This window comes from Sminthopsis crassicaudata, chromosome 2 (assembly GCF_048593235.1).
Source record: "Sminthopsis crassicaudata isolate SCR6 chromosome 2, ASM4859323v1, whole genome shotgun sequence".
NCBI lineage: Eukaryota > Metazoa > Chordata > Mammalia > Dasyuromorphia > Dasyuridae > Sminthopsis > Sminthopsis crassicaudata.
This window is the reverse complement of record NC_133618.1, coordinates 272,494,326-272,521,547: the sequence shown is the minus strand read 5'-3', so window position 1 is coordinate 272,521,547 and position 27,222 is coordinate 272,494,326. Positions and strand designations below refer to the sequence as shown.

At 37.0% G+C, this 27,222-nt stretch overlaps 1 protein-coding gene across 2 annotated transcripts in view; it reads left to right on the top strand.

Annotated features, from left to right (window-relative positions):
• Positions 1-27,222, top strand: part of VPS39 (VPS39 subunit of HOPS complex) — a 58,031-nt gene that overhangs the window by 2,500 nt on the left and 28,309 nt on the right. For both annotated transcript variants that reach the window (XM_074289370.1, XM_074289371.1), the window contains exons 2-11: positions 4,336-4,401; positions 6,840-6,904; positions 7,232-7,274; positions 10,865-10,959; positions 13,325-13,423; positions 14,018-14,110; positions 16,446-16,629; positions 19,623-19,743; positions 19,848-19,968; positions 24,060-24,189. In XM_074289370.1, coding sequence (XP_074145471.1) covers positions 4,336-4,401; positions 6,840-6,904; positions 7,232-7,274; positions 10,865-10,959; positions 13,325-13,423; positions 14,018-14,110; positions 16,446-16,629; positions 19,623-19,743; positions 19,848-19,968; positions 24,060-24,189 — 1,017 coding nt within the window. The remainder of the gene's footprint in view (positions 1-4,335; positions 4,402-6,839; positions 6,905-7,231; positions 7,275-10,864; positions 10,960-13,324; positions 13,424-14,017; positions 14,111-16,445; positions 16,630-19,622; positions 19,744-19,847; positions 19,969-24,059; positions 24,190-27,222) is intronic.

Below are 27,222 nucleotides of genomic sequence, written 5' to 3'. Positions count from 1 at the left end.
TCCTTGGCAGAAAAAAAAAAAGAAAGTGGAGTTAAACAGCTCTTATCTTTTCTCTGTGCCTCTTGATCTTCTTCCATTTCCCGGTGCAGCTTTCAAGAGAACCCTCTTTGTTGTCTTTAGCTTTTTTTTTGTCAAACTCTGGCTCCTTAAAACTTTAGTATCCATTCCTGTATACTCCTCTTGTAGGAATTGCCTTGTTTTTTAATTCATTTTTTGAATTCAAATTGAATTTTTTAATTCATTGGTTAGGTATTCTTGCTTCTATCTTTAAAAATTCAAGAATGGGTGATTTGTTCTCTGTGCCTCTCCATCTGTCCATTTCATTCATATACCATAATTTATTCAGCCATTCTCCAACTGATGAGTATCCATTCACTTTCTAGTTCCTTGTCATTACAAAAAGAACTGATATATATATATATATATATATATATATATATATATATATATATATATAATTTTTTTCTTTTTTTTGCAAATGTGGATATTTTTGTACATTTGGATCCTTTTCTCTCATTTATGATCTTTTTGGGATATAGACCCAGTAGAGACATTGCTAGATCAAAAGGTATGCACAGTTCAATAGCCTTTTGGCTAGAGTTCCATATTGCTGTCCTGAATGGTTGGATCAGTTCACAACCACAGCAACAATGCATTAGTGTCCCAATTTTCCCACATTCCCTCCAACATTTATCATTATTTTTTCCTGTCATCATAGTCAGTCTGAAAGGTGTATAGTGGTACCTCAGAGTTGTCTAATCAGTAGTGATTTAGAGCATTTTTTTTTTCATATGACTAGAAATGGAATTAATTTCTTCATCTGAAAACTGTCTGTTCATATCCATTATCAGATATTTTTGATGGAGTGTTCATTTCCCTTTAAGATCTTTGTCACTTTCATCCCTGAAACCAGTTCCTCTTGGCTGGTGAAAATTAGATCCAAAATACAAATTCTTTCTTAAAAAATGAAGAGCCCACTTCCTCACCAAAGTATCTGTTGCTTCCACACTTAAACTAGATCCTCCTTTTGGTGAGGATTGAATCCACAAGGGAATTTCCACCTTTTGGATAGTGGTTTCATTCACATTTTTAGAATCTCTGCTTTTGATAGATAGGGGGAAAATTCTAGCATACATCTGAATAATTGAAGTCCTCAGTCACTACTACATGTCATATTTCTGTGCCAGGCTTATTAGCTATTTTCACTTTCAGTGCTTGTAGGTTAAAATATGATGATGGCATTCTTAGAGCTACATTGAAGTGTTTTCTATCTTGCTTCTCTTTCCTTTGGTTCTTGGATTTCCACATGTGATTATATCTTTTTAAAGATATTCCCTTTTAGGGGCAGCTAGGTGGTGCAGTGGATAGAGCACCAGCCCTGAAGTCAGGAGGACCCGAGTTCAAATTTGATCTCAGACACTTAACACTTCCTAACTGTGTGACTCTGGGCAAGTGACTTAATCCCAACTGCCTCAACAACAACAACAAAATAGATATTCCCTTTTACCCACCCTTATATCTGTTCTGTGTGTCTGTATGTGTTTTTAATAACTTTACCTTTCCATGACCATATTTCATTCATAGATCTCTTAGAGAAGTCTCTCAACTAAGAGTAATGAGATCTCTTGGACGAGACATTGCCTTTTAGTGGGTCCAGTGTCCCAAAGACAGTTGGTCAGAGACTGGAGAGAAAAACAAAAGCAAAGAATCTTACACTTTTCATAGGATTGGGAAGGATAGAGAAAGGAGGCTTCATTTAAAGGAGAAAAGTGAGGTCTCTGGGGGAATATATACCATGTAGTTGTCAGGGTTTGTTATTGGAGTGAGAAGGCATTCCTGAAGGGCAGAAAACCAGAGAAGATAACAAATAACTTTTGCAATTTGTCTTTTAGACAAAACTTCAGGAACAAGGTAACCATTTAGATAGGAGTGCAGATGTTTCTTACCTAAGGATAATAAGTAGTTACTACAAGAGATGCAAACATCTGCTTTACATGTTTGTTATATTTTATTTTCTCCTTTCTTTTCGCTATTAAACCACTAGGTAGTTGAGGGATTTCTCCATTGTTGGTCCATTGAAATGTCAAGAAACAATTTTGCTTCCTGTTTTTCCCTACAGGTCTCTTGTCACCAAATCTCACTATTAACTATAAGGTCAATTTTGCCTCCTTGTATTAGTTTGCCTGTTACTGACCCTTTCTGCATTTATGTTTAAGTGTCTGAGGCCATGGGTTTTTATCACTTGTTCCTTTTTTAGATTTTGTCTCTTGTGAACTTCTGGGTGTATTTATTTTTTCTATAACCTCTAGGGTATCTAGAAGGAAGAGGCAGTGAGGTGTGCACTGGCTAGGATTCTGGGCTTGAAATAAGAGAGACCTAGCTTCAATTATGGCTTTAAACCATTACTAGTTCTGGGATCATGGCTTTAGTTTCCTTAGCTATAAAAAATGAGAATGATAATAGCACATGCCTTCTAGGTATGTTGTAAGGATCAAGCGAGATCATATTTGTAAAGCATTTAGTACAGTACCTGACTCATAATAGGAACTTAATAAATGCTTTTCTTTCCCTCTGTAAGTTAGAATAGGTATAAATAGACTTTTCCATCTGTTTTCTTGTTTGTTTGTTATTGGTATGCTGTGTTTTTATATCACCTTCATTCTCTTCCTTTAACCATTAAGAAATTTACTAATACGTCAACTAAATCTGACCACATATTTAGCAGTATATACCATTAGTCCCATACCTATCCAAAAAAGGGAAGGAGATAGTTGCTTTTTTCAGTGCTCTTTTTTCAGTCTCACTCATTAGTGAAAAGCAAAAGTATATAACATTAACTTTTCTGATGTACTATCTTTCCCTCTGATTATTTCTGAGGAATCCCATCTCTGAAGCCATCCTAGGTTCTGATAGTATGCTTCTACTTTATGTTGACTGGAACCAGGCCTCTATCTCACTTCTAAATCACCAGCTCTTATTATGTAATGTCTTTATCTGTTATAGTGTAAGCTGCTTCAGGGCAGAAATTGTGTTTGTATTCCTAGCACAGTGCATGGAAAAAAATAGTATAGACATATCACTTCTAATGTCATTTCATCGTCTTCATATTTGTAAAGTCAGAGGTTTGCAAACTTGTCTTATTTATTATAGACAGTGTTTTTTTAAAAATAGCTGTAAGCTCAGTATATTTTTTAAAAAATGCAAATGTCATCTAGGGGTAGCTAGGTGGCACAGTGAATAGAACACTAGCCCTGAAGTCGGGAGGACCTGAGTTCAAATCTGATCTCAGACACTTAACATGTTCTACCTGTGTGACCCTGGGCAAATCACTTAACCCCAGTTGCCTCAGCCAAAAAAAAAAAAAAAAAAAAAAAATTCAAATGCTGTCAGTAAAATTAATTTTTTAAATATTTTGTCCCAATAGAATCCTTTAGTAATTGTTATTTTTTTTTATTTAAAAGTCTCAAAAGACAATTGCTTTTCCTTTTAATGTACTATTTCCTTTTAAAAAATAATTACCTTTACTCTAGATTCTGAGGACATGAATTTTTTAAAAAATCATACCAGATTAGGGTCCTCATTGACTTAGAATCAAAAGAAAAATACCAACTCTGTGCAATCCAGCACTCAGCCTTTTTCAATAGTATCAAGAAATAGTTGTGAGAAAGAATATTTAGTTGTCTTCCATGATGTCATCCTCAAGAAATTAAGCCATTATACCCCTGGGGGGAAGAGATTATGTGTTGTGGCTGATAAAGTGCTCTAGTTGGTTCTAGAAGATCAGAGTTCTAATCCCTGTACTTATAATATATGTTAGTTACCATTGGCAGATCACTTCCCCAGGCCTCAGTTCTTGATTTGTAAAATGGATGAGTTGGATTAGAATCTAGATGATTCTGAAATTCTTTCTATTTGATAATCTTTTATTTTACAAACATCAGTCAATATCTCTTCAGCATTTGTCTTTTCAGACTAAAAATGTCTTTAGTTTTAGTCATCTGTTCCTATAGAGAGGTCCTTGATTCATTGAATCATCTTTGAAAGATTTGGAGCCACTATTATGCCTTATAATTCTCTTCTATTTTCCATAAAGCCTAGTAAAAATGTATTTGTTTATCAGTGAATGACTACATTCCCCAGTATTGCAAGAAAAATCTTTTTAAAGCTGTTCTGATTTTTCACTTTTTCCATAGTGCATTTATGTGTTCTTGTGGGGAATATTGAATCAAGGAAGTAAATGAATGTGTGTGTGTGTGTGTGTGTGTGTGTGTGTGTGTGTGTGTGTGTGTGTGTTTATGCATTAAATATCACTGAACTTCATCTCTTTCTTTCCAGAGGAATGGCTTCTTGTGGGAACCAAGCAAGGTCATCTCCTTCTCTATAGGATTCGGAAGGATATTGGTGAGTAGCAAAGGCTTCTGGGAAGTGGTCCTTTCTAGAGCAAAGAAGGTAGCAAGTTCTGAGGCCCAAGTGGCTTCTTTTTAAATCATAGGATATTATAGACAAGAAGATGACATCCAAAAATTCTTTCACCTCTAAAACTTAGTGATTTCATGATTCTTAAGTTAACTCTGTGATAAATATCCAGGGATGTCTTTGTTTGTGATATATGTTGTTTATTCAAAACTTCCAGTAGGAAATTAGGGGAAAGAATGCTGGATTGGGTGTCAGTAGACTTGGGATCTTGTCCTACCCCTCATTAACCACATGTCCTGGGTAACCTACAGCATTGTAAAGATGAAATGGGATAATCCAGGTAATCAGGTGACCTGGGCTAAAATTCCAGTTCTTCCACTGATTGTCTTTGTGATCTTGGGCAAGTCACTTGCGCTTTTTACGTTTCAGTTTGCTCAACTGTACATGAGAATGAGGGGATCTCAAATTCATTCTTAAATTTAAACTCCTGTGTGATGTACTAGGGAAACATCATTCCCTTGTAAGATGACAAAGCCCTGGGTAGAATACTTGGCTATTCCATTGATGGTGAAATATTTTATTATGTCTCTGAATAATACTGGACTGGGGTCAAAAACATCCTGTCTTTTCCACTTTACTTTGTGAGTTTGGTCAAGTCACTATTTTTCTGAGCCTTTGTCAATAACAATATAGAATAATGTGTAAATAATTCTGTTGGTAAGCTTTTCCTGTAACTTATCTAAAAATCAAATATTCCTCATACCCTTTTCTGATTTTCTATCTTTTCTCTCTGTAGATTTGGTAAGTATGTTTATAATATGCACATGGACATAAGTTTTAAATGGCCAATTTTTGGTAGTTTATGACATATGAGCCAGGGTATATGTCCTCTTTGGTATCTTTGATAAATTATTTAGTCTCTTTATCCCCCAAATAAATGGGAATAGCAATATTAGCTTAACTCAGAGGATTGGTAAATTGGACAGTTAATCAAGAGTTTCTGGAAACTATTCTTTCCCTAGTAACCCTTGGAATAGATCTAGCCTAGCTGTTGGTAATGTAGGTCTGGAATCGTGGACCAGAGATTCTCTTTCTGTTCCAAAGGGTAGTTCAGGGTAAATCAAGGATTGATCTGAAGTATCAGTTTATCTCTAAAGTGGATCCAAGTTCATTCTGTTTCATAATCCTCAAACCACGATAGGTTCCTGAGGAATGGGATCAGAGGAACATGGGATTTGAGCCCAGGTCTCCTCAGACTCTTGATTCAGTGTTCCTTGTTATTGTACCTTGTTATCTCCTGAATTGATCTGAGTCTTCTCATATCAATCTATAAGTAATAGAACTTTTCCAGAATTGGATCATATGGGGGTGACAGCAGGTGACAGCAGGCTATAGTTTGGGGAAGGAAGAAAGAAACATTTCAGTTTGACATTCATCTACAACTCTCCACCTCTTCCTACTCCCATTATATTTTGTGCTTTGTTAAGATACCAAGAAAATTCTTATTGGATAAAATAAATAACCTATTTGTGAAAAGTAAAGTATTGCATTGAGGAGGATATAATTAAGATATCCTTTTCTTGTGGGGAGTATATCATCCTGGATACAATTTGGAGGGTCCAGCAGAGTTGGGCTCTGTCAAGTGCTTTGTCTGTAGCACTCAGAGAGAGAAGAAGTGAAACAGGACTTTGGTGGTGTGGCCATGGTGTTAAACGCAAACAGTGATCTCAGTTTGCATAGAAAATAGTATGATATCTATATGGAAAATATGAAAAATATTTAACAATAAAAATGTACCCTGCCATTTATAGTCTCTGATTTCTAAGGCTGGGGCATTTCTAAGGCTGACTTGGGTTGAGCATTAGTCTTATATTTTTGTGGTATATAATGTTTTACTCATTTTTGCAACAGTACCAACAGATGTGGCATCCCTGGAAAGTGGCAGTAAGTTTGGGTGCTTGAAACTGCTTTGACCGTTGGGTTGGAGTTGAGTGTGTGCTCTGTCCTGTGGTTCATAGAGTAGTTCTTGGGCTTTATTTGTGTAGATCCAAAGTCTTCCTTGGGATAGGTCCTGCAGCTTGTGCTCTTTTATTTGGTAATTTTGTGAAAGTCCTTTCCTTTCAGAATTTCTTGCCTAGACCTTTGTTAGAAAGCCTAAGTTCTGTAGGCCCATAAGTGCTTTTCAGCTGAACAGAACTTCTCTAATGGAATCTTGCTCTGCTGTTAAGGGAAGGGGCTTACTGTCAAGTTGAAGTTTAAATATTTCTGCCCTTTTGGCAAAGACAAGAAGAAATTTTTAATCTACATCTTATTGACATTTCATACAAAGAATTTTACAGGGTTTTTTGCTTGTGTTTCATGGGCAGGGGTTTGGCTAATGTATTCCTTCATTAGAACTGTATGCAATTATTTCTTTTACCTAGGTTGCAACAGATTTGAAGTGACTCTAGAAAAATCCAACAAGAACTTCTCCAAAAAGATTCAGCAGGTGGGTAATTAGAAAAGCAATGATGTCAAGAGCTTGAAAGGGGGTCGGGCTTTTGCCAGGATCCTCTTTTAATTGTAATCTCTGCTAACTGCTTCAGCCTCACCTATTTCTTCCTCATAAAGAGAAACCTGAATACACAGCTCATAGAGTGAGGTTCTCTTTCACAATAAATTTTGGTCCCGTATTGAAAAAACCTATAGATTTATGCCATAACTTTAAGAAGTGCTGTGAATCCCTTATCAGTATTGTAGCCAAATGAATAATGATGGATAGATTTTCGGCATGTTTTGTTTGAGTTAAATGATTTGCGCTTTTTTTCCCTTCCAGATCCATGTGGTTTCCCAGTTTAAGATTCTGGTCAGTTTGTTAGGTAAGTGAAGAAAGGATTCTTTTGTATTTAGGGGCTTTCCATTATGTCATATATCAGAGAGAAAAGATTCAGCCTGGTTAACTCTTTCACTTCATGATTAGGTGGAGCTAGTTATATTTTTGGATGCCATAGAGGACCAGCTTTCATCCTGCTCAGGCCCTATTCTAATAATGATGCTGATCCATCACCTTTATTCTAGCTTTACTCTTCACTGGCTGACTGTTTGGTTGATCAGTCAGCTATAGAATGTAAGCTTCTCTCACCCAGTCACCAGTTGTACTTATCTAGACTTCTACCCTAGGTTATTCACATGATGCTAGATGCTGCTAGAGGAAGGCATGCAGCCATGCTGACTAGGTTTACGGCAGATTTGTTTCATCTCACCAGAGCTCTCACTACTCCAAGGCAATTCTTTAATTTTTTAGTTGACTATCAGTGGAATCTTTAATTGACTCTTAGCAGTAATTATTTCAAACCTTTGCCTCTAACCTCCTTCATCCTTCCTCTCAGCAAAGAATTTTATTACCTTCTACTTTACTAAAAAAAAAAAAAAAAAAAAAAAAAAGAGGATGTCCATCTTGATCCCCTTCTCTTATCCTATCTCTCTCTCCTCAACACTTTCTTTTCATTTACTTCATTCTCTGGTTGCATTTCCCTCCTATTTTTTAAGAGTTTGCCTCCTTGAACATGGCCTCTCTCTCTTCTTTAGCCTCCTCTTATCCATTGGTTATTTTTCTACTCCAGTTCTGTGCTAGCTCTTAAATAACCTTTACTTGCTTTCCCATCTCCTCAATTTGTTGTTTCACAGCTTTTCTCCACTAAAACCAAGCTAATACTTGTCTTCATTTCTATGTGTCCCATTCTCTTCTCAGTCTCTAATCAGCTTATTTTCTTACCATCTTGGCTTTCTCTAAGTATATGTTTTAGAGTATAGATTTCACAGAATCAAAGAATTTGAGAGTTGAAAGAGACTTTAGGGGCTTCCTCGTCAAATTCATACCCAAAAAGCATCATTGTAACATATCCACAATTTGTCTGAAGACTTATAGATGGGTAGGAGTCCTTCACTTCCCCCTCAATGTCTCGGAAGACCATTCCACTTTGGGCCCACTCTGTTTAGGAAGATTTTTCTGATGTTGAGCCTAAGTTTTCCTCTTTTTAACTTATCTCCTTTGTTCCTAGTTCTGCTCTCAGGACCAAATAGAACAAGTTTAATCCCTTTTTCACCTGACAGGCTTTGAAATAGTTGAAGACCAATATTATGTTTATCCTGAGCCTTCTCTTTTCCAACTTAAACATGCTTAGTTCCCTCAGCTGAAGTTAATTCAGGACCCTTTACCATCTTGTGACTAATGGACACTCCCCAGCCTAGTTGTCTTTCATATTCCAGATGAGGTCTAACAGGGGGAGAGTACCTTGGGACAGTCATTTTTATTTCCTAAAAACTGCTTCTCTTACTTCGATCCAGGATGCTATTTAATTTCTGAGATGCTACATCCCATTGCTGACTATTATTGAGTCTTTACTCAACTCAACATTTCTTTTTCAGAAGAGTTGTTTTCTATCCATGTCTCCCTAGATAACTATATGATAACTAGTCATATAGTTATAAAGTGGATTTCTTAAGCCTAAGTGAAATACTTTATATTTATTCCTATTGGATTTAGATTTAGTCCAATTCACTAGGTGAAAGATCTTTTTGGATACTGTTATCTACTGTGTTTGCTATTCTTTCCAGATCTGCAAACTTGATGAGCAGATTATCTTTAGTCTTTGATAGACAGTGCTAAACAGCACAAGGCAAATACAGATCCCTGAGCTTCTTCACTGAAGATTTCTTGCTGATATTGAACCATTAACAAACTAGGTTTTGAGTTTGGCCATCCAATTAGTCTGAATCCATTTGATTATTGTCTAATCTTTTTTTCTGCTTGAGAAATTTTTATGTGACCCCAGGCATAGGTGTACAAATCAAATCTTTACTGATAATAGATCATAATTTTGCAATTCCACATTCAATTATACAACCCCATATGGGGTTGCAACCCACAGTTTAAGAAGTTTTAGTCTAATCTATATTTTTTCATGTTTTCTACAAAAACAGTGAATACTTTAATAAAAAAAATTTCACTAAGATCAAGGTAAACTATTTCTAGACCTACTATTTCATTAATCCTGTTCAAAAAACGAAATGAGATTACTCTGACATGACATGTTTTTGGTGAAGCCATGTTGATTCTTGGTAATCATCTTTTCCCTTTCTAAATGGTAACCTATCATTTCATTCATGAGCCATTCTAGAATTATCCCCGGAATTGTAGTCAGGGTCACTGGCCTCTGTGACCACATGCTCAAGGAAATAGGTCTCTTAAGGCTTTAAGTAGTCTCTGGAATAGCTTCAAATGACATCCATTTTATTAAAGCACCCTAAAGTCACTAATAACATAGATGAACATTTTATTTCCCTGACATAAAGGAGCCTTTGACTTTGGATTAGGATAAAATGCAGTGGCTTTCCTTGCTTGTTTGAGGCTCTCCATGTTACCCTTTAGAATCTATTTCTGGGCTCACTTTTTATATCTTTGAGTTCCTTACTTTGGAAAAGAAAGCAAAGGAATGCTTCAAACTCATTTAGCCACTCCCAAAGGAGTGGATATAAGACCTTTGATCTCTGTTATTTTTCCAGCTTTATTCCCACTCCATCTCTCCATTTAATCTCTGTTTCATGTAATTGGACTCTTAGCTGTGGCCCACTTCTCTCTTGTAGTCTCGCACCTCCATGAATTCATGTAGGCTTGGAACACACTTCCTGTTCCTCTCTTCCAATTAAATTCCTTTCTTATAAGCTCAGCTCAGTTGACACTTCCTCCTGAAGCCTTCTCTGATTATTCATTCCTACATGACTGCTGAAATTCCCTTTCACATTTTCCTAGAGCATACTGTCTGGGTTGTTGCTTTGTTCCTGTCACTTCTTGCTTTGAGTTGTACTGATTTTTGTCTGTGTCTTCTCTTCCACCCCAACATCCTAGAAGGCTAGAAAGTTCTATTTGGTCATGGACCTTGTCCTTTTCACTATTAAGAGTGCTACCACCTAATACAGTGCCTTCTGGGGGTAGAAGATGTGTAATAAAATTTGATTATCTTTAGGGAAAGCTAAATATAGACTTGAATTTTTATTTTATGGTTGGTACATAAAATTGAATTGGTCATCTTTGTTTAATTTTGTTTTTTAAGGCAAGGAGTTCTTAATCTCGAGTCTATGAACTTGGGCTTTTTTTTCTTTGTTTTTAATAATTGCATTTTGGTGTCCTTTGTGATGACATGTATTTTACTTTATGCATTTAAAAACATTCTTCCATGGTTTCAGCCATGATTCCCCAGATTGCCAAAGGGATCTATGATACATAAAAAGTTAAGAACCCCAATTCTAAAGGCCAAACATTTATTTATTTTAGTATTGTTCATATATTCATATATGACCAGCATTTTAAAGTTATTTTCTGATATGTGATCTGAGACTTCCCATGTTATTTCCCTTTTCTCCTTCCATTAAATGTTTGAAAAGTAATTATATGTCTCTTTTAAAACAGAAAATAATATTTATGTTCATGACCTCTTGACATTTCAACAAATCACTACTGTTTCAAAAGCCAAAGGAGCATCTCTGTTTACCTGTGACCTCCAGGTAAGTACTGGCAAAATAATTCATTATTCTTTAGCTATTTATTACTTAATGGAATAGAATAGTTGCATAAGTTTTTCCAAAGTAGCAAGATGATATTTGTTTTGGCTTGAATATATACCAATTTCCAAATAAGCTATGTCCTTAAAATGACCTTTCTTTAAAAGGAAAGAAAATATGGACGGACACCCTGAAAAGTAATTGCACCAAGTTAATATACCAAAATTTTACTGTAAAACTTTTATCTTTTCTGTCAAATAAACATTAAGTATTCACTTTTATTATAACTGTTCTCTGCCTTCATAATTTTTGTTGTAGTTTATGTTAAGAGTTCCATTATAACTGAACTCTTTGAAGTCTTTTCATTTTGGGTGACCTGGATTTTGCTCCACTGACATGGCCTTCAAGAACTGAGGCAAAGAGGTCTGAATAACGGTGTGTCAGTGTAGGATTAAAGTTTTGCCAATAGAGAATCCCTACTGACTTTATTGTTACCACATTAGCAGAGCATTAAATCACCTTTGATAGTCACCATTGAGCCATGAGATACACAAAATATGTCCTCAGGGAGCTTGTGATTTCATTTAGAAAAGACAGGTACATTCATAGTATTCTTTCTCCCTTTTTGCCAGTCTCTCTTTACCTCATCTCATTTCAGATCTGGCCTCAAAAATACTTTGTTTTTTAGGGAGCCTTTCTTGATGTATTCCACTCAGGTCTGATCTCTTCTCTCATTTTTATCCTTTTGATATTTATGAACTTGATATTTTGCTAAGAAGTTGTTTATTATTGTTCTTGATTCATTTCATGTTGATAAATTTTGGTCTTCTTCACTAAATGGTTAATTCTTTTTTTTTTTTATCACAAATAATCTTTATTATACATTTTCTATATAATATGAAATAATATCAAATGAAAATCCCAACAGATCCTACTTCTAATAAGCAGTTTCACTAATCACTGAGACTAGATGCAGCAATGATTATGTGGAGGTAATAAACCAATTAAAAAGTTTAATAGGTCTTTAAAAATAATCATTAATGTTAAAATAAATCAAACATTAAATTATCACAAATAATATTTTATACAATGATATTATAATAGGAAATATCAAATTAAAATCCCAAGAGATTCTATGTCTAATAAATGATTAATTCTTTATGAGACAAGACCAAATTCTTTATTTTTGTGTGTTCCTTCTTAGTACTAACTTAATTGCTTTGCATGGGTTTTTTTAAAAGATAAATAATTTTATTATTATGATTTTTTTTTTTTAAGGATAGATGTTTTTGAGGGACTAGTAGAATATTGGAGTGTGTGTGTGTGTGAGATAACAATAACAAACAACATATTACCAAAAATAAACCATTGTACCAAGTGAGAATATAATGTGGAGAAAATAAAAATTATAGAATGGATCAGACCTGAGTAGAATAAATTAAGAATAACTCCCTTCAGGAGGTGAATTTAGGTCAGATTTAAAAAGAGATGAGGGAAATAGATAGGCACATAGGAAAAAAGAATACAGTGAACAAATGTTTTTTCTAAATGACACATTTCTCTGTATATGTGTTTGTGTGTATGCATATACAAATATCTGTGTTCATTATGTATGTGTACATAACATATATTGCATGTGATTTTAGTGTCACAGGTTGGAAGGGGCACGTAGGTGATAGGTTGGTCATTTGCCCTGGAAAGGTTTGGATCTCTTTCCTTTAGTTTATTCCAGGATGGTGAAAAGTTGTCTGGCCAGTCACTGACTTGATGGGAAAATCAATTGAGTGCTTATCATCTTCCAATTCTTAGAAACTTAGGAGCTAGTCTTTGGGAAATGGAAGAACCTGACTATATGCTGACTTTTGGAAATCGAAATTGGATGATGGAGAACTTTTAATGGAATGTGGGAAAGGGGACACAAGGAGAGTAAAGGGCAAGGGAACATGGTAACAGAAATTAGTTATTGTGAAAATTAGCCTGTGAGTTATTTGGGGCACATTCAAAAAGAAAAAGAAATATAATTTACCCAAATAGAAGCGTGTTGTTTGAATAGAAAATTTATTAAATCTGTGGCTCTTGTTTGTAATGGGGCCTTCAGTGGTCAGCCTGTAAAAGAACTGATCAAGATGTTATTCTTTCACCATTCCCTGTTTCTGAATACATTTTCAGCATCAGCAACACTTTGCTGGGCTCCTTTGCTGACATGAATTGTTTAAAAGAATTATTGAAAATATTTTAAACTAACTCATTTGAAACATAAAGAGAATATTAATTTTTAGCTGCATTTTTGCTTTGAGCTAATTGGAAGTTCTGTGGCCCAACTCTGATTTTCTTCACTTATTCTGCTGTGCTGCCAATATTTTTTCAGCACACTGAAACAGGGGAGGAGGTGCTTCGGATGTGTGTGGCCGTGAAGAAGAAACTCCAGCTCTATTTCTGGAAGGACAGAGAGTTTCATGAACTTCAGGTAAGTTTAGTGTGAGTCAGAACAGGAGCCTTTGTTAAAGTTGACATTCACTCTGAAGGCCTCCCAATTGACTTGTAGCAAACACTCTCCAGGATTTCAGTGTTCTCATTCTCTTTGAGAAACAACATGACCTAGTGAATAGAAAGCTAGCCTTGGAATCAGTAAGACCAGGTAATATGCTTACTATATGGCTCTGGATTGGATACTTAAATTCTCTGTGTCCAGGTGTTGAGCTGCAGTGATAATTTAAGTTCCTTGGTGCAGGGAGCTCTTTACACTCATGAAATCATAGTTCCAGTTAAGAAAAAAAAAGTTCCCTTAATACTCTGCTACTCATTTTCCAGGGTTCTTACTTTCAAAAGATAGATGTGATACAAATTCAGTCACTTGGATTCTTTATTTAGCCAACTGATATTTATCTCACACTAAACATCTCTTGCTTAGTATTTGGTAGGAAGCTATCCTTTAAAGGAGTAGTTTCAGTACTCTGCTCCACTCTGAGCATGACTCTTTCAAAACGGGAGAAAGGATAGTAGATCATGATTTTTGATTCTTAACATCTTTCCCAGATGAATTGACTCCCTTTTTCTTTAGGGGGACTTTAGTGTACCAGATGTACCCAAGTCCATGGCATGGTGTAAAAATTCCATTTGCGTGGGATTCAAGAGAGACTACTATCTAATAAGGGTAAGTTTTCACTTTGACACAGCAGAATGCAATTGGAGCTATGTGTTGTTTTTGCAGAGATCCTTCTGTGTACACAGGCAAAGTGGGAGAGATTTCCACATAATAAATGCAACTCTTCAGCACAGTTAAATTCAATATCACCAGCTCTGTAGAAATTACTCTTACAAGTCCGGGGGGCAAGGAGGGGAGTTTAGTTGAGACACTGTTGGATTTACTTTGAATTGTAGATATGATGCAAACACAAATACTTTGTTAATATTTTGTCTTGTAGTTAAGAGAAGTGTAAAAGTGCATTGTGAAGTCCATGAGGAATGTCATTTGAAAAGAACATCAGTAAAGATTAAATTAATGAGCTTGCTTTTATTTGCACTGGACTTTGAAGGTTAAGTGAGAAATTATCAGACAAAGAAGTAAAGGGAACCCATTCTAAACATTATGAGCAGTATGCACAAAGATGGAGATATAGAAGATATGTATAGTAGGACTCAGAATGTAGGGTAGTAAAGAGGGTCTAACCATTTTGGCTCGACTATAGTCGAAGAGAAGAAGTTTTTAATCTAGGTTCTATGAACTTGCTTTTAAAAATATTTTGATAATTGTTTCAGTATAATTGGTTATCTTTCTACATACGCATTTTGTTTTATATATTTCAGGACATTATCCTAAGAAGGGAACTGTAGGCTTCAGCATTCTTGCAAAGGAATCCATGACACATACAAAATTAAAAACCCTTGCTCCAGAGAATATGGGAAGGGAGTAATAGGTAAAGCAGGAATTGGAGTGGAAAGTAGAACTGTGAACCAGGTTTCGAACTCCTTGAGAAAGAATAAAGAATAATCTGGGGGCTAAATGATACATATTAACCATAGGATCTGGGGAAAGTTACATATCTTCTGTAAAATGAGGGAATTGGGTAATAATTGTAAAGTGCCTGGCATATCAGTGCTGTATAAATATTAGTTGCTGTTATTATTGTTGTTTTTAGATAACTTCTTAGGTCCCTTCTAGACCTAATCTGGAATTAGATGAGGGATTGTTCAGCAGTGGTGATAAGGGAGGACTTGAACACAGTGTTTAAGAAGCAGCAGCTTATCTATTCCTCTTCTTTCTGTCCTGTGGCAGGTTTTAGGGGATGAGAGAGGATTTGGAGGAAAGAAGGTACATCCAGGCAGAGAGAGCAGTCAAGGTTGCAGCTCCTCTGGAAAGTTTCTGTGATTACAAGAAAAGAGGGAAAGAGCCTGAAAGGAAGAATTCTAAAGAAAAGACAGTCTTTTTAAAAGAGTGGGATCTCTAGAGGGTAAAGGAAAGGGATCATAATGGAATAGAGATGTCCATCCATGCATGTGGAAGATGAGAGAGCTGTCATCAGGGAAGGGAGCTTCTGTTGAGGCAGCCTGCAGCTTTGAATCATGGGATCCTGAGGAACTGTGGGCAATAAACTGTTGTGTCCTTTGATGTAATAATGGGAATGTTGTTTTGATTATCATTTTCTGAATAAAGGGCCTCAGAAGGAAGGCTAGGTGGGAGAGATGTATATGTGTATGGATGTGTATGGGTGATCACAGACCAAATGGCACAATTCCTGTTCTCACTAGGCTGTGATCAGGTCTTAGATCAGAGGGGACCTCACTGTTTATAAAGGGTAGATTTATGGTTGATTAACATCTGCCCCAGGGTCTGATCAGAAATCATTCTTTGCTTACCCTATATTCATTCATGTCTAACAATACAGACAATTAAGAGTTGAGTATGTTTTAAAAGAATATTGGTGTTATTATACTCAAAATTGCACTTTAAATTTCTTCTCCTTCTTATTTCCTTCACTCAAATATAGGACTTGAGATATGCACTTAATAGATTTGACTATATACATTATATGAACTTACCACTTGTTTAGCAAATGATTTGTTTGATGTATATAGTATGTTGGAAAGCAAGGATTAGTTTCTTGGGTTTTTTGCCTTTCTTTATTTTAAGTTCCTAGCACAGTAGTAGACTGTTAGGAAATATTTCTGGACTTAAATTATATTAGGATTCCCATCTTCCTGCTATTATGGATCTAATTCTTGGGTTTGTATCCCAGGGATTGAATGTTTTGAAATCCTCCTCATAAGAGTACATGTATATTTTATAAGTATGAATATGAGTTGATAATTATTTTTCTCCATCAAAAAAGTTATTGTTCTCCTATTAGAGAAGAAGAATGATCCTTCTAAATGCTAAAGCAGTATTCAGAATTTTCTAGTTCTTACATTGTCTATTTTTGAGCAAGAATATTCTCGCTAACTTTAGGGTTACTTTTGGAGTACTGAACTTCTTGTTTTATTTTTTGTAGGTGGATGGAAAAGGGTCCACCAAAGAGCTCTTTCCAACAGGGAAACAACTGGAGCCCTTGGTGGCACCCCTGGCAGATGGAAAAGTAGCTGTTGGTCAAGATGATCTCACTGTGGTGCTGAATGAGGAGGGCAACTGTACACAGAAATGTGCCCTGAATTGGACAGATATACCAATTTCCATGGGTGAGAACCAGCATTAGCTATTCACTTTCCATGCCCTTTCCTGCCATTGTTATCTTGACTCTCTAATGAAGATAGTCTGAATTATATGTGTATGTTTGTTTTTTTTTTTTCCATCAACAGCATTTCTCTTATTACAAGCAATTGAGTGTTATAGAGTTATTAAAAACTGAGGAATCTAGTGTATGAGAAGAGTTTGGGAAGTAGAAAGTATATATGACCATATAAGAGAAGTATGTGTACATGTCATTGTCTTCACACATATCCTGTGTTGTTTCCCATTTTCTTGCTCATGCTCTTTCTCTTTGTTAGAAAACTCTTCCTTGGCTAGTGAGTAGGAGCAAACTATATCAAACTACATCCAGATGGCATCAGACCATGTTTCCTATTTGTCTACTCCAAACATCTTTGCATAACCACATACACATTCAGATATATCTTCCCCCTCTTCTTTGTATGTACATTTATCCAAACTGTATATTTAAATTTTACTAAATTTCATTTGTCTTTTATACTGCAATCATTTTCCAGTTACCGCCCTTGCTCCCTGTCGAACCCTCTCCATTAACAAACATTTAAACAATTGAATAAGACAAGTGCATTCTGTTGCTGTATTTGGCTTCTTACTAAGGGGAAGAGAGTATGTTTCAAGTTTAAATTCTGCATTTAATTTCAGTGTGGCGGCCTTTGCATCTTGTTTAAATTATTACACAGTCTATTTTGCCTTTATTTACATGCTCTGATCTTGCTTATTTTACTTTTATAGTATTACACAAATTCGATAACATATTTAGGAAGTGATGTGTTGATATTTTCACTTCTTTGTCCTTCATCATCTTCGTTTTTTTTTTCCCCAAGGCTGGGGTTAAGTGACTTGCCCAGGTCACACAGCTAGGAGGTGTTAAGTGTCTGAGACCAGATTTGAACTTGGGTCTTCCTGAATTCAAGGCTGGTGCTGTATCTACTGCGCCACCTAGCTGCCCCCTTTCATCATCATCTTATTGGGCTTCATATTGGGTTTGTTAGGAAATGTTTGGAAATTAAATATACTACTTGTTCCTGAAGTAGTAAGTGCAACTCAGATAATGAGCTTGGGCCCTCTAGACTGTTAGAAAATGTTTATAGAACTCTATTTATGCCTGTTAATTGAAAATTTTCTTCTCTTTTCCTGTTTCTGGTCTAGTTTGTCAGACTTAGTGATGGTCAGAAACATGACAGTCATGTGTGATTCATTTTGATTAACAAACAGTAGAATTTATGGAACTTATGACTATAATGAATTGAAAAGTATGCCTGTTTTCCTTTGAGAAGCTCATAGTTTACTTGGGGAGAGATAAAGCTTTGTTAAACAGCAGTCAGAAAAACACTACAAAGAAATGTATAGTTAGGAAGTAGATTAGGTAGTCTGAAATTCAGTCAAGAGGAAGATAATTGTGAAGATAGTCAGTGGAGGTTTTGTGGTGGTAAGACTTGAGATGGGCATTCTGCAAGGCAATGGGGCTATATGCCCAGGAATGGACATCCTGTGTCTATAGTTTTATGTTCTAATAGTAAACACTACATACATAGGGCAATGGTAGCCAGAGTAAGAGAGTTTGTGTCTTGAGGAGACAAAAAAAAAAGATCAACCCAGATAGAAGGGCAATTTATTGTCATCCTTTTCAAAGCAGTTGTATTAATTTGATTACTATTCCTAGAGCAAGTGATGGAAAGGGAAAGTAGGTTATGTGTATAATAGTAGGAAAAATGGCAAATGGATATTTGGGGTGGATGAATTTGAGGCAGTGTCTAGGGCCATCTCGATATCTTACCTTCATGTGAGACTGCTCTTACAAACTGGAGAAGAGTGTTCTAGACAGGAGGAAAAACATGAACAAAGGCAAGAAAATGGCAAATGACATAAGATACATGAAGACAATGGGCTCCTTATATTGGTTTAGCCAGAACCGAAGGTTTACATTGGAGTTGTGTTATTATTGTTGTTATTTTCAGTCATGATTGATTCTTTGTGACTCCTTTTGGCGTTTTCTTGGCAAAAGTACTGGAGGGGTTTGCTGTTTCCTTTTCCAGCTCATTTTATAGATGAGAAAACTGAGGCAAACAGTGTCACACATCTAGTAAGTGTCTGAGGCTAGATTTGAACTCAGTCCTGACTCCAGTCCCAACACTTTATCTACAAAGCCAGGTAGCTCAAATAGATCTACTTAATGGAGAGTCTTGAACGATAGAGAAAGAAATGTTTCTAAGCAACTTGAGGAGAGAATTGTCTTGTTCAGAAAGTCTCTAAAATTCTCTAATGTAGTTTGAACAGTTCAAGAGACCAAATAACATTAAAGCCCCTGTACCAATAATGATACCTTCAGGTAAGAAAAACCCATAATGAAGCCATGCTGCAGAGCCAGGGTAGTGACAAGAGCATTGAATTTGGATTTGGGAGGTTTAGCAGGAAATGCAAGACAAAGTTTATCCAAAGAACAAACCTTTGCAGGAAAAATCCTATTTAAAAACACAATGTTGATCAAGGTCTGTTCTGTTTATTTTATTTTGGGTGAATTCTTATATTGAATAGTGCTGTGGGACATTTTTTTATGGTTTGCTCTTCTTGGCCTCTGTAAGTCACTCTCAGGTTAAAAAAAGTAATCCTTACTCTTCTCCTGCCCCTATTGCCAGTGATTGTGAGAAGGTGCTGTCTGCTCCTGCTGATCTCACCTTGTTCTCCTTGTTTATCTTTTCAGCAGCCAGTAGGAAAGAGAAGAGATTGATGTTTCTGGGAGCAGGGGTTCTGTTAGTTCTTTGAGTTGGATGAGGTCACTGCCTATAAATTCATGTCGCTTTGTCCTTCCACTGATCTGGACAGTGATCAAAGAGTTAGAGATCAGCTAGAGTTCCACTTGAGTGAACAGTGTTTATCTCAGATGATGCCCATGCATGAAAAGCAGGCCCCTTTCTTCAGACCAGAATGGTTTCTCACATGAGGTCATGTTGCCCCTTCACAGAGCACCAGCCTCCATATATCATTGCGGTGTTGCCTCGGTATGTGGAGATCCGGACGTTTGAGCCTCGGCTGCTGGTGCAGAGCATTGAGTTACAGAGACCCCGCTTCATTACCTCAGGAGGGTGAGGACTTGCCACTTACTTTATCCTCCAGAGCTTTCACAGCACCTAAAGACCACACCATTCATCCTTTGCTTCTCTCTTCATGGCTCTTGCTCCTGCTCCAGTTCAGACATCGTCTACGTGGCCAGCAACCATTTCGTCTGGCGGCTCATCCCTGTCTCTATAGCGACCCAAATCCAGCAGCTTCTCCAGGACAAGCAGTTTGAATTGGCCCTGCAGCTGGCGGTAAATTTCCTTTCTCTTCCTGAATTCCTCAGTTTCTCTGAGGGCAGGTAACTAGGAGGCCAAAGCATGTTTTTCTTGGTTGGCACAGACATTTATAAATTTGCAGATCTAGAGAGGAAAGGGACCTTCAGAGTCATCAAGTCTACCCAGCTCCTTTTGCAGATGAGGAAACTGAGGTCGTGAGAGGTGAAGGGCCTTTGCATAGGTCTGACCCTGCTACATCACACCATAAGCACAGGATGTGGGAGAGTTAGAAGACTTTGGTTCTAATCCTTATTTGGACATCACCTGTTTGTGGGATTGGAAGATTCTGAATTTGAGGGGTCTCAGTTTTTTATATATAAAGTGGGGATAATATAAGAAAGTACTTTGAAAAATGTGAATATATACCAATATGAGGTGATTCATTTCAATTTAGCAAACTTCTGGTTGAGTGACACCATGATATGCAAGATGCCTTCTGGGAATAAAGAGATGGCTATTACAACACACCAGACTTTCAAGGAATTTATGGTTTAATAGGGTAAAAGATATGCTTGCAAGTAATGTAATAGAAGGCAGAATGCAAATAAGAAGTCTGGGCAATAGGTTGTGATAGATGTGGATGGAGAGATCACTTTCAGGTTGGGAGTGGGAGTGAGGAATCACTTGGAAAATGTTGCATTTTCTTTGGGCCTTACAGGTGTGATAGAGCTTCAACAGAGATGGAGAAGAAATATATTTTAATTGTTAATGCATTATTGACATAAGCAAAGACATAGAAACAGGAGAAGATGAAGAGGTGAGAGTGCAGGGCAGTGACATGTGGAACTGGAACCTCAAATATGTGAAAGGTCAACACTTGTTGATAAGAGAGACAATTGGAAAAGTATCTCAAAGCTGGCTTATTGGGTGTGGAGATCATGAACTCATGACAGTAACATCATTGCCATTAACAGTAGTAATAAAAGTATATCATTCTAGCACAGAGTAGTTAAAACAAAAACTTAAGATCACCTTTCCCTAAGGCTTTTAGTCTTTTTGCAGTGTCTCTCTTTGAGGAATCATGGAATGTCAGATCTGGCAGATTCTCCTTAGACATCATTTAATCCAACCTCCTTACTTTTAGATGAGGAAGTTGAGGTCCTGAAAGTGTGATTTGTTCACAGTCACATAGGTACTTTAAAGAAGATCTGGTTCTAAGATCAAGCCTCTGCCTGTAATTGTCAAGTAATTGCCAAAGTATGATCCAAGGAGTTCTGGGGGTACTGGGATCCTTTTAGTAGATTTGTGAGGTCAAAATTGTGTTTATAATTTTACTGATTATGTAATTGCAGACTAATCTTACCCCCCATTTTTTGCCTTTGTAAGGGAGAATCTGTTATGTGCTTAACAGTCTATAAGAAGTTTCATTCTAGGTAGGAAAACAAAACTCAGATATTAAATAATTTGAGATGAATTTAGTATTCTCTGGTATTGATTTAGTAGGAGAAGACTTCATTATATATATATATATATCTTGGGCTGCTCCTTGAATATATATATATAGCTCTTGGGCTGCTCCTTGAAGGATAGGTAGATAAAGGGAAAGCAAGTGTATTTTAGGTTGAGCCAACAACATAAACAAAGGCATAGAGTGGGACATTTTCAAGAAAGAAAGCCAGACTTGGAATAGAAAGTATATGTTCAAGCTAGTGGGGATATAAGGTTAGGTGAATAACTGGGATCAGATTATGAAATTATCTTGAGAGCCAGACCAGATGCTAGAGAGACCTGATTAGGGCTTATTCTAGGATGAGAGCAGAAGGAAATCTGAAAGAGATGAATGAAGAAATTACAGGATTTGATGACAAATTAGATATAATGATAAGAGAAAGGGAAGAAAGATGACTGAGCTAGATTTTTAAGTTGGATCTTACCAAAGTAGGATAGTTAGGAAAGAGAGCTAGTTTTGGGTGCAAGATAAATGCAGTTTTTTATATATTGACTCACTCATTTACAAAAGACGAATGCAGTGAACAGATATTATGTCCCTTCTATGTGCTGAGCATTATGTTAGGTGCTGGAGTTGAAATAAGGTACAAATAGTGTAATGGTGAGTAATACGGCAACATATATAGCTAGAATATAAGACATAGGTTTTAGTGATTTAAAAACAAAATTTTATGTGAGGTCTTAACAGTAGGTTTATCATCAACTGAGAGGATCAGAGAGTTGAAGACAATAGTTTGATTTGGGCTTTAAGAAGAGGTGAGAGTTCATTCAGAGAATAGGAGGAGGGAGGAAATTGCAGGCATAGGAAATCAACCTGGGCTAAAGCTAAGAGGCCTTAGATGTCCTCAGGAGAGCTATTAGCTGAAAGGGAGAGTGTGAATAGGAGAAATCATGTCAGTGGTGGAGTTGGACAAAAACTGTGAAGTGAGAAGAACGAACAAGGTATTATAGGCTGGGGAAAGGTGACCTTGGTTAAATTTGAAGGGCCTGTGAGGCTTCCAGATGGAGCCTATGGCAGCTGGAGGTACAGGACTGGAGCTCAGAAGGGAGGTTGGGTCCTGAAATAAAGATATGGGAATCAACTGCATAGAAATGGCAGCGGAAGTCCTGAGCCTCAGTGCGATTATTGGAATATAGGAAGGACTTGCCAAGCACACATTTTTCTAGGACACCCGCATTAAGTGACTAGGAAGAGAGTGAGGAGCCATTGAAGGAAGTGGAAGAGTGCTTAGAGAGGCAGGAGGAGAATCACAGGGAGTGAACATGTGCTTGCTCTTCTCAAGTGGAGGAATTCCCATGTTCTATTGGAAGTAGAGGACTTGAGTATGATTTGAGCTGAAGATACGGATTGGAGAACTCATTGTCCTTCAGGTATTAATTGATGAACTGGCCAGTTCAGGGAGCAGGAAAGAGAAAAACAGAAGGCCAAGTACATATCCTTAGGGAAGAATTTGCAGTTAGAGTGGAAAGAGAAGCCAACAAGAAGTTAGAGGCTAGTTAAGTCTCATGTATATTGAAAGGCCTTGTAGTTTTGGGAGACAGGAAGGCTGGTCTAAAAAATAGCTTTTTTTTTTTTTTTTTTTTTTTTTGGCTGAGGCAATTGGGATTAAGTGACTTGCCCAGGGTCACACAGCTAGGAAGTATGAAGTGTCTGAGAGCAGATTTGAACTCAGGTCCTCCTGACTTCAGGGCTGGTACTGTATCCACTGCACCAACTAGCTGCCCCCTTAATAACTTTTTATTATCAAAATATATGCAAAGCTTACCCTTGCAAAACGTTGTGTTCTAAATTTTCTTGCCGTCCTTCCTTCCACTCCCTCCCCTGCCAGCAAGTAATCCAATATATGTTAAACATGTACAATTTCTCTATGCATAAGGAAGGCCTGTTCTAATCCTGTCTCAAGTACCTACTAGCTGTGTGACTTTGCCAAGTCATTCTCTGGGCCTCAGTTTCCTTATCTGTATGATGAGGAATTAGACTTGATAACCTTCTAAGATTTCTTCCAGTTTTAACACTCTAATCCTATAAAAAGAGTTTAGAGGATAGGAATGGGAGAAAAAAAGACCATTGGATTTGATAAGAAGTCAAGTAAAACTTCATTTGAATGATGGAGGAAAAAATTCAGATTTCAATGGGAAGTGGAGACAGATTCTTAAAAACATGGAAACTGTATTTTGGAGATGAGAGATGTAAGCATGTTTCAAGGTCTAGGGAAGTATCCTGTAAAGGAAAGGAAGAATCCTAGAGGAAAAGAAGAACAGGGATGGGACACAGGCTGGGGAGTGAGATGTTAATCTTAAGACAAAAACATTTTCCTCTAAAACTGGAAAAAAAGATGAGAGGATAGTTGTATTTCATCTGTTAAGGGGAAAACAAAAAGGAACTCCTGATGAAGTCCAAATCAGTGGATTTCTCCTAGTTCCATTTTCTTGATCTCCCAGGCAAGTCCCCTCCTAGACACAAGGAAACTTAAATGTTTGGCTCTTTACTAAGCTAATTTCGCATTACTATTATTACTTTACCCAGGAAATCTCCTTGTCTGGTTATGTTTTTTGATTATTTGTTTTTTAAGTGAGGCCGAGAACATTGAGCTTTACTTTTGCTTTCTTCCTGGTAGGAAATGAAAGATGATTCTGACAGTGAGAAGCGACAGCAGATCCATCACATTAAGAACCTGTTTGCTTTTAACCTCTTCTGTCAGAAACGTTTCGATGAGTCCATGCAAGTCTTTGCAAAACTTGGCACAGGTGAGGAGTGGATGTGGGCTAGGATTAGGGTGATGGGAGAGCAAAATTCAGCACTGATAGTAGGGATAAGAATAAGGAAACTAAATCTGCTACCTAGCAAGATCCTGTAGATGGCAGTATTTCTTTATTTACAGTTTAACCTCATATTATCTTGATGCAAATGATTCTCAGATTAATTTGTCCAATCCTAACATCTCTCCTGACTTCCAATCTTATATCCCTGACTGCCTATTGGATGTTTCTAAATGAATATCTTATAAATGTTTTAAAATCAATGTATTTAAAACATTCCCTCTTCCTAACTTCCCCTCTGCTAAGAAGGGTACCGTCATCCTCTCCATCACCCAGGCCTGCAATCTAGCTGTCATTCTTTGTCCCTCATTCTTTCTTACCTCTTCCCCATCCAGTTATGTGCCAAGTTCTGTTGTTTCCATCTTCATAATCCTTCTTTTATGCACTCCCTTCTTTCTTCTGATACAGACCTTCATTACCTCTTGCCTGGACTTTTCCAATATCCTGTTGATTGATCTCTTTGCCTTAAGTCTTTCTCCTTTCCAGTCTATACACTCAATTGTAAAATTGATCCTAAAGGATAGATCTGACCATGTCATTTGCCCTCTTCTCTCTTCTCCTATTTAGTCAATTCTAGTGGTTCCCTCTTTCTTCCAAAACTAAATATAAAATACTTTGTCTTTTAATAATCTGTTCCCTACCTACCTTTCCAGTCTTCTTATCCCTCATACTCTTAATTTCCTCTCCCCCTTAGCTCTACTCTACTTACTCTTCCGTTCAGTGGTACTCCTTTCCTTTCCTTGCACAAGAAGTCCATCTCTTATCCTTACCTCCTGACTTCCTTGTCTTCCTTTAAGTTACTCTAAAATCCTACCTTCTACAAGAAGTCTTTAGCTTTCCTTCAGTTGATTATCTCTAATTTAGCTCATAGTATCTTGTTTGCATATGTATCTCTTTTGCATGTTGTCCCTGTATTGAATTGTAAATTTCTTGAGAGCAGGGACTGTCTTTTGCCTTTCATCAAATCCCCAGCACATTGTTTAGCACACAGTAGTAGGTACTGCTAAGTACTTATTATGTGATTGCCATGGTCATGTATGGTCTGTGTCCCATGTTGGAGTATAGTATAACTTTGAAGGCAGTTTCTCAGAAGGGTCCTAGTGTTCTCCTGGGGTGCAGAAAAAGAGCTGAATTTGGACTTAGGATCTCTGGGTATGAATCCTGACCAGTCCCATCATTTACTACCTATGTTTATCAGGATGAGCTGATTGAGCTTTTTTGCCCTCAGGGTTCTTATGTGTAAAATGAGGGCATTAGGTTGCCAAGTCCTTTCAGCCCCAAAACTAGGATCCTATGAGCTGATGATTTATAAGATCTTATTACTCAGAACTAGAAGATTGGAGTGTTTGTATGCTCAGTTTGGGTTAATCCATACAGATTAGTTCTTATGCTGTTTGCTCTTGCCCTTTCTTGCCTTTTGAGACAGCCCAGTGTAGTAGATTGATCATTGGCCTTCAGCTTGGCAGAAGCCTGATTTTGAGGCTTGCCTCTGATACTTAGCTGTGTAACTCTGAGGAGGCCCCTTTAATGAGGGAAAGGAAAGGAGGAATCCTATTTCTCAGTGCATAGATAATAAGATAATCCCATGAGGCGCTGTGTCCCCTGTAAAATGAATTTACAGGCCCGAAAACCTAGATTGCTAAATAAAAGGTTTATTTTAGGAATTTGGAAGTAAAGTTCAGTTACAAAGACGCCAGGTCCAGAGGTGGCCGCTGGGCGGGCAGGAACCCCTACATGGCTAGAAGGATACCATGTGTTGGCTGGGAGGACTCCTGCAATGAGAGCGCTCCGGCTCACCTCTTTCAACCCAAAAGATGATGGGCAGTACCCCTAAGTTCTGGCGGGCTTTTCAATTAGCTCAGATCAGGTGAGGGCTGGGGGAAGCTGAGCTGATGGTGGGGGCTGGGCCTGGATATTCAAAGAGTGCCTTTGACTAGGATTTGTGAATCAAGATCAGCCATGGGTTGGGCAATTAGAAAGGAATCTTAAAGGGACCTCAACTCCCATCACCTTCACTTCTCAGTTTCTTCATCTAAAAAATGGAGATGATAATAACAGTATGTGGTTGTTGTAACAGAAATGTTTTGTAAACCTTAAAATGCTATATAAAAGAGACTAATTGTTGTTTTGGTGGTGGTTATTATTATTCCCACTCAGAACATTAATAAGTCGTGAAAAGGGCAGTCTTTTAATCTCAACTGGAGTGACTTTCTAAACTTTTTATCTTCCTTACCTTTATATCTGCTCCACATCTCTCAGTTGGAGATTTCTGAGTTGGATTTGTCATTGTCCTTTATAAAGTGCAGTAATTATCACTGAGCAGTCTCTACTGGGATATTTGCTTCCTGTTCAAATGAACTTAAAATTCCTTAGGAAAGAAAAAAGAATGAGCATTTTTATAGAATTTACTGTGTGCCAGAAACTATGCTACGTGCTTTACAAATATTACCTCATTTGATCTTCAAGATAGTCCTACAGGTAGGTGATTATTATATTATTCTTATTTTTCAGTTGGGGAAATTGAGGCAGATAGCGATAAAATGACTAGTCCAGGATCACATAGCTAGTTATTGTTTGAGGCTACAAATGAAAAGAATGGGAGCCCTAACTAAGTATAAACTTAAATAATTCAAAAATCTATAATTTTATCAGCAGGGATACTCCCTTCACTGACGCAGATTGCATCCCCTCTATAATTAAGTAGGTAGTCTTAAAGAATTGTAGGTAGAATAGTAATTATTTGCAGACAATCAGGGATTGAAAATATTTGGACTTAGCTAATTCTTGGACAACAGAAATGCTCTTGGTCACCAGATATATATTCAAAGACTTCTAAGCTTGATAGGGCCCCCCCAGAATTTACACATTACTGGAATAACCTTTGAGATCCTGAAGGAAAAATGTAAAATGGCTCTTTGGTCATTTTGCAAATTATCTTTTTGATAGATTGGTGGCTGTATA